At 37.9% G+C, this 18,685-nt stretch overlaps 1 protein-coding gene across 6 annotated transcripts in view; it reads left to right on the top strand.

Moving 5' to 3' along the window:
- LOC129443264 (receptor-type tyrosine-protein phosphatase mu) overlaps positions 1-18,685 on the top strand; it is a 234,710-nt gene that overhangs the window by 139,577 nt on the left and 76,448 nt on the right. For all 6 annotated transcript variants that reach the window (XM_073864360.1, XM_073864363.1, XM_073864362.1 and 3 more), the window contains exons 12-13: positions 12,871-13,147; positions 16,990-17,026. In XM_073864360.1, the coding sequence (XP_073720461.1) occupies positions 12,871-13,147; positions 16,990-17,026 (314 nt within the window). The remainder of the gene's footprint in view (positions 1-12,870; positions 13,148-16,989; positions 17,027-18,685) is intronic.

The raw sequence follows: 18,685 nt of genomic DNA, 5'->3' as shown, positions 1-18,685 counted from the left end.
ATATTTACCATAGTGGAATAAATAAATGAGTGAATGCAAATGAATGAAAAAATAAACAGCTATGCATATATGACAAAGACTGCTAGTATTTTTTGGAGAACATATGGAGACAAGGTTAAAATAATAACGTATACATATTAAATGGGGCTGTCAAAAGATTCATTGCGATTATTACACGGCCCTCTGGAATGCTTGATTCTTATTGGTCAGTTGAGACATTTGCAGGTTCGTTCTTTTCAAATAACAACCGCTCCAAAGTAATAACGCATAGCTGGTACTACTTGTACGAGTAAAATCGCTCCGCGCCAATAAGTAAGCAATAAGGTACGAGAGGCTGTGCTGTATCGTGAATAAGTAACGGCTGAAGGGCGTTGTTAGGCACGACGCGAAGTGGAGTGCCTGCATCCCCTTCAGCCGTTACTTATTCACGATACAGCACTTGCCTCGAGTACCTTATTGCTTTTATAAAACGGTTAACACACAATATTAAAGTAAAAAAAATATTAGTGCAACTTTCATGAAGTTAAATTAATAAAAGCATTCCTTCCGCTAGAAAAAATAGTCCCTGACTGCGAACAACAACATGAAAGCTCAAATAAAAACAACAAACTGTTCTCAGACTTTGTCTCATTATATGTTTATGTGTTGCTAAGGGTGTTGCTAAGGGCGCAGTGATATTAAATAGAACCGTTGGGTGAAGCGGTCATAGCAGTGTTTTATTGTGAATAAAGCACACCTATTGACCAATCAGAATCAAGGATTGGAACTAACCGTTTTATATAGATCAATAAAGATTACTGTTTGGCGCCATCTTGTGACAAACACTGGACAACCACGAAAAGACACAGACAGCTTACTGAGACTGAACTTGACAATATAGAGCATGACAGCTACGAAGCCAACACACAAAAAATACAGAATGGGCATTAAAACTTCTCAAAGACTGGCTGAAAGAGAAAAAATGGAGACAGACAAGTATGAAGCAGAGGATCTTAATAAGGTATTACGATCATTTTATGCAACTGTGCAAAGTTTCGCGGAAGGATAAAAATGTTAATTTAAAACAAATTATATTCATGTCCGGTTTTTTTCTTATGTGACAAGTAGCCGTGTAATAAGCGGGATAATGTAGAGGCAGCCGGTAGTTATCGGGAAATAAGCCCCTTCAGTGTGATACAAGACCCTCCGCTTCGCGTCGGGTCCTGATCACACTGAAGGGGCTTATTTCCCGATAACTACCAGCTGCCTCTACATTATCCCTTACTTAATCACATACAAAATAATTTTTTTGCATAATTTATGTGTGTGCACTGTCTGTAATTATTTTATATATATAAATACACACACACAAATACACGATTAACCGCGGAAATGCGCGTTTTCTCAATGAATGAATTTGAATGAATTACGGTGAAATCCCGGCACATCCAAAAGCCAGAGGGCGCTCTCGTGCAGAAACTCCCTTTGTGCCACAGAAGAAGTAGCATTACAAACCCTATTCCAGGAAATGTCTACAGGAATATTTATATGGCTGTTCTTCAAATTGTTTCAGGTATTTTCATGATAATAACGATTTTTTTGAATAATTTTGTTTAACGAGTGTTGCTTTTTTAAATCCACATTATAAACGACTCGATCTCATAGTGGTTTTAGATTGATAAAGACTTCCTACTGACCAAATGCTGTAGTATACGCACAAGCTGCGCATGAAACACAGAATCGATTCAGAATCGATTTCAGACAGGCATTTTTAATAAAACACACGATTAATCGTTACAGCCCTAGTTAACGATGCGGAAAATAATTAAATGACATCAATGTATAATCTCCGTTAAATAAATGAAACCCTGACAACATGTTTATTATTTACTGCATTATAAATAGATTAATTTCAAAGTGCTAATCTTATGAATTCAACTTTCTGTGAAGATCAAAGATTCATAAACATCTGTAAGGCCTTTCTAGTTGCTGTCAGTCACTCTCTTTGTGATTACGTGAGAATGAGATGATGCTGATGAGAGAAGGGTCAGGTGTTTGATGTGTCCAGGGGTCTGTCAGTAATGATACGGACACACAGAATCACTCCAGCGCTCGGGTCGATCATACGGGTGGACTGTGTGCTCATCCATTAGCACTAACACAGAGAGAGAGACAGACTCACAGCATCAGAGGCGGGCAGCTCGATGGCGAATCAATCCTCCAGAATTATTATCCGAGGAGCCGAGCGAGCGACCGGCCCGGCTGACGGCCTCTAATTGGTGTCAGTTAGATCGGCCTGAATCCAGACCCACCACAGCTCACAGCACTGCATAAACCACCATCTCCAATCTTTCTCTGTCTGAACCAATCACACGTGCATGTTTCAGTTTAGTAAAGACAGGTGTATTCTTGTTATTTTAAAGAAATCAGGACATTTTTACTCATTGCACTTTTATAGGTCAAGGGACTTCTTAGTTATATTTATATAGTATTAATGATAATTCACAGCTGTTATTCATCAACAACCAGCAAAATCAACATATCTCTGACTTCATTTTTAAACACTCCTTAAAGTCTGTGCATAAATGTAGAGGAATATTACATTTAAATATTAAGTAGATTGTGGTCCCTTCCTCTTTAGCAATGTGTGTTTATATTAAAACTAAAACAAACATTTGTCTTTATAAAAGTGCTGTCACGTTTCATGAAGTTTATTAAGTTGACTCGTGGGATTTTCAGTTGGAGAGCTTGAGAAAAGGTCATTTGATTTCCTGTAAGAAAACATAGGGACCATCAATGCTCTGAGTTTTGTGTTGCATTGTGGGAAATTTTAGGAAACAAAGCTTTCAGTGCACTAGGAGGATTTAAAATGGCCGACTCCCAGATCAGTGTCCTCAGGGCCGGCCCGTGCAACAGGCAATACAGGTGATTGCCTGGGGCCCCGCGACAAGACGAGGGCCCTCCATGTATACAAATTATTTTGTTATTGCACAAATCTCAGAGATGCGATCAGCAGGCAGTTCGCGCTGCATGCGCAGGGACCATATTGATTAAAATAGGGATCACAAAGACGGTAGGTGAAAAAAACAACAGGACACAACAATCTACAGATAATAGATAACTGATAATAAATACAAAACCTTATTATAAGTAAAGACATAAAACATTACAAAATAAGAACAGAGTGGGCTAATTTGCATAATGTTAATGATGCGATGGCGCTTGCGGAGGTGTGTCTCATTGCGCATGCTTGGAAATGAAATGTTTTGGATTATGGGTAATGGACTATTGTATAATAACGCAATGTTTACGTTACATATTTCAATAAAGATAAAAACAAGACTTATTTTAGTGAGGTTGCGGTGGTAAGCTTTGGAAAACTATGACATCAAAACAATACCTTTTAGGAGCTGAAGAGATAAAGAGAAAAGCAATCACAAGGTGGTAGGCCTATTTCCTGCTTTACATTGTTTAAAGCTTATGCTAATTTAAAAACATCTCCATCAGCCTTTCTAAATTAACCCACATGAAACAAAAGACTATTACACTATATAATTTACTGCAGTAAACTGTATAGTAAAATTCTAAGCTACTAAAAATATACTGTAGTAGAGTTCAAAAACAGTATGCAGAATACTGTATCACCCTATAATAATTATTCTGTATTAATATCAAAGATATTTGTATTGATACATACGTAGTTCTGTTGCACTACTGTTGTTGCACTATAACAACATTGCTTAATATGTTGCACTTAATAGAAACTTCTACACTTAAATATATACAATTTCTAGGGATGCACCGAAATTTCGGTTGCCGAAAATTTCGGCCGAAAATGGCATTATCGGTTTCGGGCCGAAATAAAAAATCCAGCCGAAAATGTAAACCGAAAATGAATGTCAACCGCGCCCCTCCCATCTGTGCGCTAGCGCTTGGGTTTCACTCATGGTGATCAGTCGTCTCCCACCCTTCCCCTTCGTGCTAAATAGTGCTGCAACGACGCGTCGACGTCATCGATTACGTCGACTACGCGACGCGTCACGCTGTTTACATTAATCTCGCGTAATGGCGGCTTCTGCTCCTGGCAGTGTTATCCATACATTTATTTGTTTGTGTGCGCCACAAAATCAACAATGGTCGCAACATTTACATTTTTATTTTCTTTTAAAACGGCTTCATTTATTGTTGTGAGCGCTCGGTGGTGCCTCTCTCTCTCTCTCTCTCTCTCTCTCTCTCTCTCTCTCTCTCTCTCTCTCTCTCTCTCTCTCTCTCTCTCTCTCTCTGTGCGTGAAGCCCCTAGACAGCGCCTCTCATACATGACAGTGAGTGAAAGAATTAAAAGTTGGATGTGTTTCCCATGCGGATTCCTCTGTGTACTTAAATTTTCAAGTAAACGTCAGATGTTACTGACAGAGAAGACGACTGATTCGAGTTTATCATGAAAGGTTAGCAATGTTTTCCCACACACACTGGTTCTCTATGTGCTTGTGCGCGAGCTCTCTCTCTCCTATGCCCTCGCATGCCTTCTGTAGTAACTCTGTGTAATGGCAATTTTGTAATTTGCGCCGAATTGTCTGCGATGTCGCGTTTATAAATCAAGATTTTAGTAACTTAGTAGTTAAAGTAACAGCTGGTTAAATTAAACACAAGGTTATTGGGTCATGTTTTGTCACTATTTTAATAGTCTTTGGGGTGGTTTCCTGGACAGAGATTAGCTTAAGCCAGAACTAGACCTTAGTTTAATTAGGAAATATAATTAGTTTAAACAAACATGCCTTACTAAAAACATTACTTGTGTGCATTTTGAGGACAAACTAAAGGCACTGATGTATTTAAAGATATGTCAGTGCAAGATGTTTTCAGTTTGGACAGCTCTTATATTTATTTTAGTCTAGGACTAGTCTAATCCCTGTCTGGGAAAACGCCACTATATGTCTGACAACAGAACAGATAATATGTGAAAATAGCATTCAGTTGTGTTAAAATGCTAATTTCAGACCTTATTAATGTACAACTTAGTTCTTTTTTATAAATGTTTGCAATTTCTTTATTGTTTATTAGATTTTTCTCACCTTTTTGCTGATCCAAAAAATAATCTGATCTGTGCCTCAAAAACTGTAATGTGATCCGAACTGTGAGTTTTTTTTTTATTCGTCACACACCCCTAGTAAAGTTAGTACACAGTGATAGCCATTAATGCAATTGTACTAATAATTGGCATAATAATTTATTTCAGTGTTTCGGTTTCGTTTTTCGGCCTTGGTTTCCTTTTTTCGGTTTTCGGTTTCGGCCAAGAATTTTCATTTCGGTGCATCCCTAACAATTTCATTTTTGTCTGTTTTAATTTCACTTTTCAAATTGCATTGCTTTGAAATTTTTTACACCAGTGGGGCCCATTTTCAAGGTCTCGCCTAGGGCCCCATAACCCCAAGGGCTGCCCTGAGTGTCCTGACTACTGAACAAGAGAGCGCTGATTGAGACACAGCCTATTAAATCTCTTCAGAAACACTAAAAGTTTAAAAAAAAATCTTTATTTCATCGACATTTGATGGTGATATCTGTCCTGTCCAAACAAAGATTTTTCCTCTTTCTAATCTCTCTGTGTTGTCTGTTCATCATCTCTGTTTGGAAAGGAAACCCTCGTCACTCTTCTCATTTAATTCCATCTGCGGTCTCATTCGGCTTTGGGACGTAGCTGTCAGCCCACTGTTGTTGGAGGTTTTAATTCATTAGTTTAGGAGCTCAGGGAGTCATTGTGTGAGACCACAGCGGTCAACAACAGTTTGAAGAGTTCTTAGCCAAAGACCTGGAGAATTCAACCGCATCCTGCTGATGGGATCCTTTAACAAGCTCATTAAACATTGAGATCCTCTTAAATCTGCTTTGACATGACAGAGTCAGTGTTTCACTAGGCTCAGAATCAGACAACAACATTTACAAAATCCTATCCACTTTTGAAATGACTGAAACAATACAACGTACAAATAGGCGGCAATCTAGTGAAAGTAAATAACTCATATGATGGCAGGATTTCTATCACTGTAACAAGAGGACGCTTTTAAACCCAATTATATACCGGGAAATACAAACATGTGTATAACAGGCTGAGAGTTTAACAAATTTCTGAAAATGACTGAACTAAGTCCCTGCATAGATCAACTGCTTCTATACACTTAAAGGTGGGGTTTGAGAAATGCTTTGGAAGAGGGAGTCGGCCCAAGTATCAAAACACACTTGAAGCCAATCAACAGTAAGTGTCTACTAACCAACATCTTTGGGCGGATCTATCAAAAGAAGGTCCAGATTCTATTGAGGTAGGGGCGTGTTTGTTTAGGTTATTTCAAAAGTCAACATTGGCTTTCAGAGATCATGCACCCCACCTTTAAAGCTTAAAATGATAAAACATGTATAATATATAAGTACAAGTGGGTCTCATTCACTAAGCATGAGTACGCACAAATTTTGTTTTTATGAACAAATCATGATTTAACAAAATTTCTTCTAAATGAACAAAAAATTCAAGAACAACTAATACCACACGTACGCAATAACCACGTATGCTATAATCAAATACTAATTATAATGTGGCCTAATAATGTTGATATATTATTGACATTATTATGTTTATATAATAATATTTTCTATATGTATTATTATATACAGTATATAAATATTAGATATTTTATATAGGCTATATTATTTTTTCTACACATAAAGAAGATGCGTGTCATGACAAATCCTTCACACTTTGCTTCCTCACTTTTTAAAATCTCTAAAGTGTCTGCTTAATGCCTGATGTACACATAATGTAATATAATGTAATGAGATGTTTAAACTTCAATCATTTGATCTAGACCACCCGTCTGTTTTATTTTTGATACAGATGCGTGTCTCGGGTGAAGTCGTCGTAATTGCATCTATATGTATAATTTATTTTTCCAATACCTGTTACTGTGGGTTCACACCAGCCGCGTTTGAGAGTCAAATTCGCATCTACCACGTGTAGTTTGCTGTGTAAACATTTTGAATTTACTCGCTTCATTTGCGCGTGAAAGCTGCGTGTGATATTTTTAGTCATCGAGACATTCACGCGGAAATTTGCGTCATGGGAGGGGCTTCTGCGACTCCGCTCGCTTCTTGTAATCACGTCACTACTAAAGCAAGCACCTGATTGGTTATTGCGGCCCGTTTTTCCAACAAAGTTCAAATTTTTTAACTTGCGCGTTTCCCACGGCTATGCTCAATTTGCGCCATTCGCGCAAATGAGGCGGAATTGCGTCTACCGCACCGCGCTAAACACCTCAGTCGCGCCGCAAGACCTCCAGACGTGCGTCAATGCGTCTTCATACTGACTTAACATTGAAATCACTCACGCTTGATGGCTCTACCGCAGTTGGTGTGAACGCAGCATTACTCAGCACCTCTGGCTCGTCCGACAGCAAAACCTCCCAAATCAAAAATGCAAACAAAACAGAACATAACCAATAATAAATATGATCATGGATTTCTTTTGCTTCAGTTAAAAAAAACTGCACTAAATTTTTCTGTGGACAAGCGCTACAGAAAGCCCTTAAATGAAGCTGGTTTGGGCGTGTTTTAGGCAAATTGCCAACCTCATGCACACTGCCGCTCATGTAGAACACTCCAAATTCACTAACGTAAGCACAAGTATAAGAACCAATTCATGTGCGTACACACGTGTTGTAAATTAGGTGGGAAGTGTTCGTGAGAATATTACGATACAATAACAATATAAAGTGAAAACAGGTTTACATAAGAAAAAAGCATAATAGGCTATTTAGAATTTAAATTGTGCATTTGTATTATCATTTTGCAGACACAATTTTGAGTCCTCGTGAATAACATTTAAACTAGTAGAGCAATAGATGACTTCAACTTCATGCAGCACTGCACAGACCAATCAGCGAGATCGATTGGAAATCATCAGTAGTAGTCTGCCCTTGCGGTAGTGTGTGGTGAAAGTGTGTTTGATTAAACCATTGAGATCAGGTTCTTGTAGATTTACTTTTTATAATAAGTGAGGTTTTCTTTTACAATTCTGTTAATTTGTGAATTCACAGTAATGTTATTTCTTAGTATTTAAGTAAAACGTGTTTCATGATTATTTGTATAGAGTTGTAGGATGTATGCTGCTATATTAATACAGAATGATGATTTTTGTTTAAAGGGATGAGATAGTGTAAAACTAAGTATTAACTAACTAGCATCATTTGATGAGAAGTGTTTTAGATGCTGTTCTGTTGAAAGCGCGTGCATTGGCAGTTGTGTGAGGGGGTAAAGATTTATGTTTTTGCCCGTCATTAGTTCAACAGTTAGTAATGAGTTTGATATAATGAACAGCAGTGAGCGCCGGCCTCTGATCCTGTGCGGCGCGTCAGATGAAAGCGAGCGTCGCAGGTGTCTTCGCACGCTCACGCTCTCAAATGTTCGGGATCGCTCGTTGCCGTCGGCAGTTGCCGTTTTGCCCGAGGGCAGAACCTGAGCCCCACATTCACACAGACGTCAAGACCTTCTTTCAGAAAAAAGCTAAATGTATGCGGAATAATAAGCAATATGATGGGCAGACGTGGAGGATTTCCGTTTCCACAGTAACCGAAGGAAGAGGGACATTACTGGATTCTGATGTGGAAATGGGTTTCCGTCTCCAGGTCTCATCCCATTACACACCTACTGTAGCTCATACAGATCACATTATCACACTTCAGATACATTCAGAGCTTATTATAACTTTCACAAATGAATATGAAAATAATTTTAAAAAGCATCATATTAATATTACTGTTTTTCCAATATTATATTTAGCTTGGTAGATTTAATCAAAATTCAGTTTTGCTGGAAACACTGTAAATATTGTATAAATTAATGAGGATTTATTTCCTGTAATATAATTTTAGGCGTAGTATTTACAAAGAGCGGCTAACAGTTATAACGGATATACAGTATAAAGTGTTGATACGCTATGTTCATTTCGCCGCCATGTTGATACCAAACCGAGGCTGTGAGGGATGGACGTCATGAGCATGCGCTTTAAACCTATTGTGTTGTATAGACGGGTTGCAAGTTTACAAACATTACAGGGTGCGCGCGCATCCAGGAGGCAGAAAGCCCGATTGGTGAGCTGATCCGCTACTGCAACAACCTTAATTATTGAAGCGTTCTTTATTGTTTGTATATAAATAAAACTTGATTTTAGTTGGATCTGTTTTTCTGTCTTTATTTTTGCAGTGTTACTGTGATACATGTATGAATTAAAATGTTAGTTTAGTAACGTAATAGTCGCATCTACTGGTATGTTAACATCAGGCATCCAGCACAGACTCTGTTGGTACTATTTTCCACGCAATAATTCCTTGGCATTTTGACTTACAGACACCGCTACTAGCATACAACGCAATGCACGTCTCTTCTTTCTGCCTCTCGGTTGCGTGAGCAACCAGTTAGTGACGTCGCCGTGCAACCCGTCTATAGGGATGCTGCTCATTCAGCCATCAAAAAATTGAAAATATATAATTTTACAAATTTCCAAATGACAATCAGAGCCTCAGAAATCATGGATTGTTAAAATGAGAAGGGACCAAATGTGAGATAAGAGCGCAATGTGTACATAATATCTGTTTTGTTATCGGCCTTTTGGGTAATCATTAAATTCTAATATTGTAAGCATGTTTACTTTTCTTTAAACACTAATAACTTAGCACATATCTCACATTTATACAGATTAAAGCACATTGACCAGAATAAAAAAGCAGGATTCATTTCTAACTAAATAATTTTGGGCGGTTCATAACAATACTTGCACAACCAACTTTCACTTAAATAGCTTGTTATCAAGTCAATCATACGTTATTAAGTTGATGTTCATGTCTTAAAAAACATAACAGAGAAAGTAGATTCTGTATTTTGATGGCTGAATGAGCAGCATCCTGATACAAAACAATAGATTTAAAGCGCACGCTCTTGTGACATCCATTCCTCACAGCTTCGGTTTGGTATCGATATGAAGGCGTACTGATTATGATTTTCAAATATGATTTGTAAGCAGGGTCTTCGCAAGAAGATACAGACAGGGGGCATTTTGTTTTTATTTGGGGGGCACACTTCACAAAGTGAGAAACTACCCGTTTCTCAATCCGAAGGCTGCCTCATACCTAAACAAGCCTGGTTTATTTGAGTTAACTGAGCATTATATTCGCAAGTCATATCATATTACAACATATTACATTAACAAATAACTAAGAATACTAGTCAAGTTTATAATTGTTAATATTTTGAAATAAGACGTATGTAGCCTACAAATGCAACCTTTGGAGGCTGCAGCCTTCGGATTAAAATAAACGGCCACAGACTGAACAAACTCATTTGAAATAGACCAATACAAGTCCAGTCAAGAACAACAAAACACATAAGTTACCTCACGCCTATACATTATGTAACAAGTCTTCAGTTCCACGCAGTAACAACAATACATACCGGGTAATGTTAGCAATAAAACAAACGTGATCTAGAGCATATGAAAGTGTAACGTTACTCAAATAAAAGCGGGTCACAGGAGTAAAATCTCATAAGAACTCAATCTTTCCTCTAATGTTGATTTTTGCAGGTGAGTTTTTTCAGATATGAGCTGATGATGGCACAATAACCAGCTCCCCCTTACGAAAATTAACCATGGTTAATTTAAAAACCGCCAAAGAAATAACGAGTGACATATAAACCTACAAAACTGTATGCTTACATCATTTATATCTACTGTATACCATACTACAACCAAACTCTTATTTTAATAAACAGAACGTCTGATACAAAATATAAACGTATTGAAGGGTATGCTGCTGGAGACTTGCCATTGGCTGTTGTATTTGAATAAATAATTAGGTGAGTCTAAGAAAGGATTACAGGGGCTATTTTGATGATGTTTTATTCTAAATATTATTTTGTTTCATATAATTATGTTTTATATTCTTATGTTTAATGTAACAATGCGTTAAATTATCTGATTTAAAGATCGTTTTTTTAAGTTACCATCAGTATTTTGTTTCCTGCGGTTAAATACTACTGAAGAGGGCACCTATTAACCAAAAGAGAGCGAGAGCGTTCATACGTAGATTGACCGTAAGATTAGGGGGGGCACATTGTGTCATATGGGGGGGCATGGCCCCCTAATGGCAACGGGCCTGTTTGTAAGGGTTTATTTGTTGAGAGTTTAATTTCTAATATTATGCATTGATTTTTTTGGATGGGGAGTGAAATGTGACAAATGTTTTTGTCAGGTGAGACTCCCTCTTAAATTACCAAAGCATTCATGGCATTATATTTCATTTCTACACAGAATGAGCTGGCAAAGAATATTTCCCAGCATGCCACAGGATAGCAGATGTCTGATTCTTGTGCACGAAGTCACTTTTCATCCTTGCAATTTTATATAAATGCAAAGATATTTTATTAGACATCAGACATCAGACCTGCTTCCACATTACAGGATTTTAAAGCTAAATTGAAAACAAATACATTTGCTTTTTGTTTTTACTTGTTTGTGTATTTTATGGTATTTATTGGGATTGAATTCACATTAATTGCACAGCACCTTGGTCAACATTAGTTGTTTTTAGTGGTGTGATATAAATAAAGCTGAATAAGTATTTTATTGGTGGTGCCTCCTTCCAAACCTCTGCCCTTCAAACGTCAACAAACTCCAATATACAAAATGATTGACAGCCTCAGGACGTTGGCTTGGTTTTCTGATCGGCTACAAAAGCACAGGTCTCTCCTTTGACTCTACGCCATCTTTAATGTTCTTATATACGTGACACCCGATGGATGTGCGTTTATTAATGTTGACATACAGGAGCGAATCTAATCTACAGCGCCAGTGCTTTAGGAGAAGGAGTATTTCAGCTGATTCACGTATTTCGGTTAATGAGAAACCGCAGGAAAAGGGCAGGCAGTTTTCGGTCCCACATAAATGTGAAACTTTGTAATTTCATTAACTGCAGTATATTTATATGCCCAGCTTTTTATATTCACAGATAACCTTTTCCCAGCAAACCCAGACTTTATTACAGATTACCCAAACCCAAAGGTCAGATTAACATCAGTCAACACTCATTGCGCCAGCAGCTAGCCAGCACGTCTTTCTCTTTATATACAACTGGATAAGTTTTTACTTTATTTGAATGTGAAGTGCACGAAGCACCATCTCTGTTTACGTCGCATATTTTTGTCACAGCCGCTTAACGTCGGTGCACAGCCGCGTGCTACTGTATCTTAACCATATCCCGTGTGGCCAGCGCGGTCTCGCTTCAGGGCTTCAGCGACCCTTTTCAAAAAACGACACAGAGAATTTATGAAGGCAATGCGACTGACCTTTAAGTCTGTAAATGATTAACCAGGAAACATGAGCATTTCTGTGTTGTGCCTGTGCTAATTTCTGAAGTTTTGTGAGTTGGGGTTTGGAGGGGCTTTCGTCGTCTTCCTCCAGCGTACAGTAGGAGAATATTGGATGTGTTCTTGAGTGTGGCACATCTGAGGAGGTTCAAATGATGGAGGTCTTTGAGAGCCCACAGCCGGGCGAGATGAAAGGAAACTCGCCCAGACTTCTGAAGTCGCTCTCTTGATGAATATGTTTATGGATCGCGACAGTGGGGATGTGCTTGTGAGGAATGCTGAAATGTCCTGCTGAGGATTTGTCAATAACAGCTTTTCTATGTTTGCTCATGCCAGTATGAAATAGAGTATTGTGCTGAAGCAAAAATAAAGCATTTTTGCTTTTCATCACTTGTAATTTCATTTTACTATAAATCATTTTACTGTAATGCAAAGAAAGATTCACACATTAATCCTGAAACGTTTCTTTCTCCTATTGCTGTCTATCAGTGTGTATCAGGTGATCGTGGAAGAGGAGAGACCGCGGAGGGCTCGTGGAGGTGAAGCGGAGATCATCCGCTGTTATCCTTCACCGGTTCACTATCAAAACTCCAGCGGTCTGAACTCACGCTATTACTACACTGCAGAGTTTCCCTCCGCGGGCATCCCATCACCCCAACCGTTCACTGTCGGAGATAACCGGACCTACAGCGGATTCTGGAACGCTCCTCTCCAGCCGCACAAGAGCTACAGCGTCTACTATCAGGCCGTCAGCTCGGCTAATGGGGTACGTTGTTCATGAAACGATTTCAACTCAACCAAATGTCACTTATTAGTCAAGTGTTGTCCAGCAGTAATTCCCCATTTAACCAAAGCAACTTCAAGGTATGGGTATTTCTCAGATAAAGGGCCAAATTGGGTATTTTGAAAATTAAAATTCCAAATTTAACATTGATATACATCAAATTATCAGTCCTTAAGTCAGGAGTGACGTTATGAGCTTGGTTGAGACCATACGATAAGGGAATATATGAAGAGTTTCTTTGCAAAACGAGATAACCACCATTTTTTTAATTGTTCAGAAATCTCGTTTTTAGGTTGTGCAGTCCAATTAATTTCAATGCAACTGCAGTTGGTTTGTTTTGATTTAAACTTTCATAACTTTAAAAATATGGCTAAGTAGCACCATAAAACTAAATAATAACATGATAACATAATATTAAACATGTTTTCACAAAAATGTTAAAAAAATGGATTTATCTCGTTTTGCAACGAAACTCTTCATATGATTTGTTTGCCATTTTCTTAACTACAGTATGTCAAGTAAATGTGTCTTTACCATCACATCATCCAATATATGTAAAAAATAAAACTTAAATGATAAATCAGTGCATTTTGTGGTTTCACATGGAATCTAATTTATCTTGAACTTAATTAGATTTTTACTTGCAAGATGAATTATAGTCATTTACGTATCTACATTTCTGATTCATCAATCTACCGTGGCTTGGAATCTAAGCTTATTTAAGTGAATGCCATATATCAAAACTTTTTAATAGTGATCATTTAGACTGTCCAACATTGTCAGAAATGTATAATTGTAGGATGCTTTTGTTATTTATACATAATTTATTGGCAAAATTATGTATTGTGCTGGTAATGAGTGTGCTGGTAATGACATTTTTGTCAAAAAACTAGCCCTACTAGCTAAGATGATGACTAAGCAAGTGTAGCTAGCTTTCTACATGTAATGTACACCATTTTAACTATTAAAGTGATAAAAAGTATTACAAAAATGTTTAAAAATACAGAAATTCAACACATATGGTAATGACACATAAGTGTACATGCCCAACACAAAGAATATAGAGTAGATTTACTTACTTTTCTGGACATCAAGGCATCAGTCTTGTAGCTTGAAATCCATGTGCTCCACTATGTCATTAGGTTACCATGGCTACCAAATAAACTTTTGATGAAAGTCCCTTCATGCATGTTGGTAATGACAGCTAAACCATGGGACTGGTAGAAATTACGCAAAATAAAGTACAAAATGCATATATATGCTTAATCTGTGCATGTAGTTTATTAGTTAAAGTAACATTTAATTCATATACATATTTTTTATTAATTTGTGATAAATAATGTTTGAAATATGGCACGGCATGTGAAAACTCTGGTGACGGACAACACCAAAACACTGATATTGTACCACAAAACCTCAATAAAATGTGATAAAATTACTAGTAAGAGTAGTCATAAAAAAGTATAGGCTTGTTTTTGTTTATACTAATTAATGGTGCTCAAATGTATTAGATTTAATTAGTTTTAATAGAATTACACAATGGGGGCATAAATAGGCCCGAATTCTGGGAAATACCCGTATACATTATTTGTGGTGTTTGAACCCATGACCTTTCCGCTGCTAATGCAGTGCTCTACAATAACATAATAGTGTTAAGCAGGAGGCTGATGATACACTGTAAAAAGATTCCGTAGAAATTACAGTATTACTGGCAACTGAATGCCAGTAACTTACTGTAAATTTAAATTTATGTTATTTACTGGCAAGAGTTTGTTTAAAGTTAAATGAACATTAAACATGAACAAGTCTTTGTCTTACAGAATAAAAAATATAAAATAACAGCCTCATGCAAAGCATTCTGGGAACCAAAAATCCTCATCAACCTTTTTCTGTTTTTTCCTTCAGATTTTGTTTCCCAGAATGCTTTGCTTGAGGCTGTTATTTTAGTTTTATTCTGTAAAGATAAAGACTTGCTAATGTTTAATTTTCATTTAACTTTGAACAAACTGTTGCAGGTAATTAACATTAATTTAAATCTACAGTAAGTTACTGGCAACCAGCTGCCAGTAATACTGTAATTTCTACGGAATCTTTTTACAGTGTAGGTTTAAGGTTGTTAGGACGCTGCAGTGTGCATTGCATCTTCACAGCACGGCTCTTCATGCATTGAGTGGCTCTCCACATCTGCGCTCTGGATCAGAGTCGATGAGAAAGCTAATTGTGGGTAAGAAAGAGAGTTAACATGAAGAGGACCCTCCGGACACCTGGACCGTGGCCACCCGTCCTCAATAAGAGAAGAAGATCACACATAATCAGAAAGGTTCCTCTCAGAGTGTCACATGAGAAACTTTGTGTAGCTGAACGTTACCCCACGAGTGTGACAGGAGACGCCCACCAATTGCATTAACTCGCTTTGACTTAATGTATTCGCCCGCTCTCTCACCTCGTCCGGTGCTTTTAAAGAAAGCCCGCTGTTTAGATTGACAATGGTGATGTGGTCGAGTTTCTCTATAAAAATCTGTCTTGCTCTCTGGCAGTGAGACGGCAGCCCTGCAGCGGTAATTGATGTCCTAATTGAGTGAGGATCTGTGTTTTAGTGGTGCTGATGGATACAGACGGGCACTTACTGAGTCAGCCTTCATTCCATCTATTCAGGACCTGTAATTCATTAAATCAGGCTCTGGTCTCTTAATGTTTGTCTTTCACGATCTGTCCAGACACTTTTGTGCAGTAACAGCTCATACATTTGTTAACGTGGTTATGAAGTCAGCTGTGGTATGAACAGTGTATGAACTTATACCTGTGTAAAGGTTTAATTATGTGGTAAAGCGGTACAATATATGACCTTTCGATCACTATCGTGAAACCAACAGGGAAGTGATTTAAACTGTAATTCATCAACGGGCCGCAATTCCCATAGACCCCCATGTTTATATATCTCCCAAGGGTTTTTTTCCTCCTAGGACTTTTTTCCCTCCTGGCTAAAAAAGTCGGGAGGTTTTTCTCCTAGGGGGTTTTTCAACCCCAGGGAGTCAGCCGACATTGGCTTAACTTAGCACCCTCTTCTATACGTTACATTATTAATACCAATTGTATAATAGTGCTCCCCGCTCATATTCGCATCACGTCCGAAAAATATTTGTAATAATTACATCGCAAATTTTTCGTGAATAATCTAGAGGGAGGAACGCGATGTGAATATCTGCTTGACTTTTGGTGTGAACACAGCATTAGGTTTTTTTTAGGATTTACTGAGTCGCTGGGTAGTCGCTTGATGGATGTTGCCTGGCTCAGGTTAGACATTAAGAAAGAAAAGCCTTAAACTATGTATGTAAAATAAGAGCGCACTGGCCATATTTAAAACAAATGACTGTAATAACACAAAGCCAGGTGCATTGTGGGAATGTGTGTAGATGTTGAGTCATTTTCAGAAAGGCTTTCAGGTCTTATACAGCATGTTTATTTTGCAGCACGGGCGCTGCAATGTTTATCTGAAATGCAACTTCTCTCAGCACTTTTCATGCAGAAGATAGAAAGCAGGCATAGAAAGCATAGCACCATTTACATCACTACACTCAAGTAACAGTGGAGGGTTAAATAGACGTATAAATGTAAATTGTTTCTTGTTCTGCTGTCTGCTGACACATTTTAATTGACGTAAATTTGACATATTTCTATGTTTAACGTAGTGTTGTCAATGAATTGAAATAGTTATTTTTTATCTGAACCTCTGATCACAGAAGACGGTGATTAGCATCACTGTGTTGAAATGTAATTAAATATTTTACTTACTGATTAAATGACTAAATGTGTTTTTTTTCCAGGAGACGAAAATCGACTGCGTTCGTGTTGCTACAAAAGGTAGGAATTATAATTTTATGCAAGCACAGATTGAAACCACAGCAGTTAATTTGTCATCTAACATGTTATCAGCGTGACTCAGCACGTGTGAAAGATGTTTGACCAGCGGGTGTTTAACTGGGTTATGAAGCCTTATTGAGAGCTGTACACACTGAGACTAACCACCGTTTGCTGTCTTATTGACTCGACCCGTATCCACGTGAGCCCGCCGCTCCTACTGAGCTTTTTAGTTTACATAAATATGCTAATGCAAATGTTAACCAGGTTACATTGGTGTGAAGTCATGGGAGCCATATAACCAGAATTAATTCATAACCCAGGGTGAAGAACAATGGAGACGTTACTTATAGAATGACCCCGGTTAACCATATGAATGGGCTTTTCACATGAAAGTTCTGTCATCATGTTGTTCTGAACCTGTATGAGTTTCTTTATTAGATATTTTGATAAATAATGATAATCACACAGTAGACGGTACCAATTCACTTCTATAGTATTTATTTTTCCTACTATGAAAGTCAGTGGGTGCTGTGTGCTTGCCATCATTTATAAAAAAATATCTGTATAAAAGATGTGCATTTGATTTGCACACAATTCATTATCAAGTGTGAAAAGCCCATTTGATTTAAGCTTCAGTCTTTTAAATGGAGCTTTAATTAATTTTTCTGGATTGAGGAAGTTTTGCTTTTCATTTCTGGTGCTGGCGTGTATGGAGGGATTTTGCAGACACTTTTTAAAGGGAATAATAATGAAGGTCAAAAGTTAACACAGACACGTTCCCTTAAAAACGTATTCGTTTGTAACAGAGATTTAGCTTATTCTCTTAATAATTGTTGTAATTTAATTTAATGTACATAATGTGAACATTGAACATGACATCACTTCCAAATACAAACACGTCCCATAGTATAATCCCACCCCCAATCCTGATTAACAGGTTGATGGGAATTGCAATTTTATTAGATTTTTGGCAAACTCTGTACGCGACGACACACATTTGTAGAGTTTGGGGAGGGGCAGGGGGGCACTGCCCTAGATCAGAGCCACTTATTGTTTTGTCTGAGCTATTAATGAAATAGAAATATAAGAATTCTTTTTTTTTGCTAATCTTGATATTTTACTCATTTAATTCATTTAAACCATATAAACCATATTAAAACCAAACCCATAAAGCTCTCATGAATCTCAAGGTATAGCAGTACCCTTCCTTGCCCGTAGGTGCCCCCCAAGCACAAACATGAAACTCTGCCTAATGCTGCGTTCACACCAGCTGCGGTAGAGGTATCAAGCGTGAGTGATTTCAATGTTAAGTCAATGTAAAAAGAGCTAAAGCACGTCTGGAGGTCTCGCGTCGCGAATGAGGCACGTCTAGTTTGCGCTTATTGAGCTTTGCCGCGCGAAACGCCCGAGTTGAAAAATTTGAACTTTGGCGGAAAAAGGCGTCGCCTTAACCAAACAGGAGCTTGCTCTAGTAGTGACGTGATTAAAGGAAGCGAGCGGAGTCGCAGAAGCCCCTCCCATGACGCGAATTTCCACATAAATGTCTAAATGACTACAATTGTGAAGAATGAAGCGTGTACACTCAAAATGTTCAAGCGTCCAACTACATGTGGTAGCCCCGAATTTGACGCTTCAAATCTGGTGTGAACCCAGCATAAG

This window comes from Misgurnus anguillicaudatus, unplaced genomic scaffold (assembly GCF_027580225.2).
Source record: "Misgurnus anguillicaudatus unplaced genomic scaffold, ASM2758022v2 HiC_scaffold_26, whole genome shotgun sequence".
Classification (NCBI taxonomy): Eukaryota; Metazoa; Chordata; class Actinopteri; order Cypriniformes; family Cobitidae; genus Misgurnus; species Misgurnus anguillicaudatus.
The sequence above is the reverse complement of the archived record's forward strand: the minus strand, read 5'-3'. Positions and strand labels throughout refer to the sequence as shown.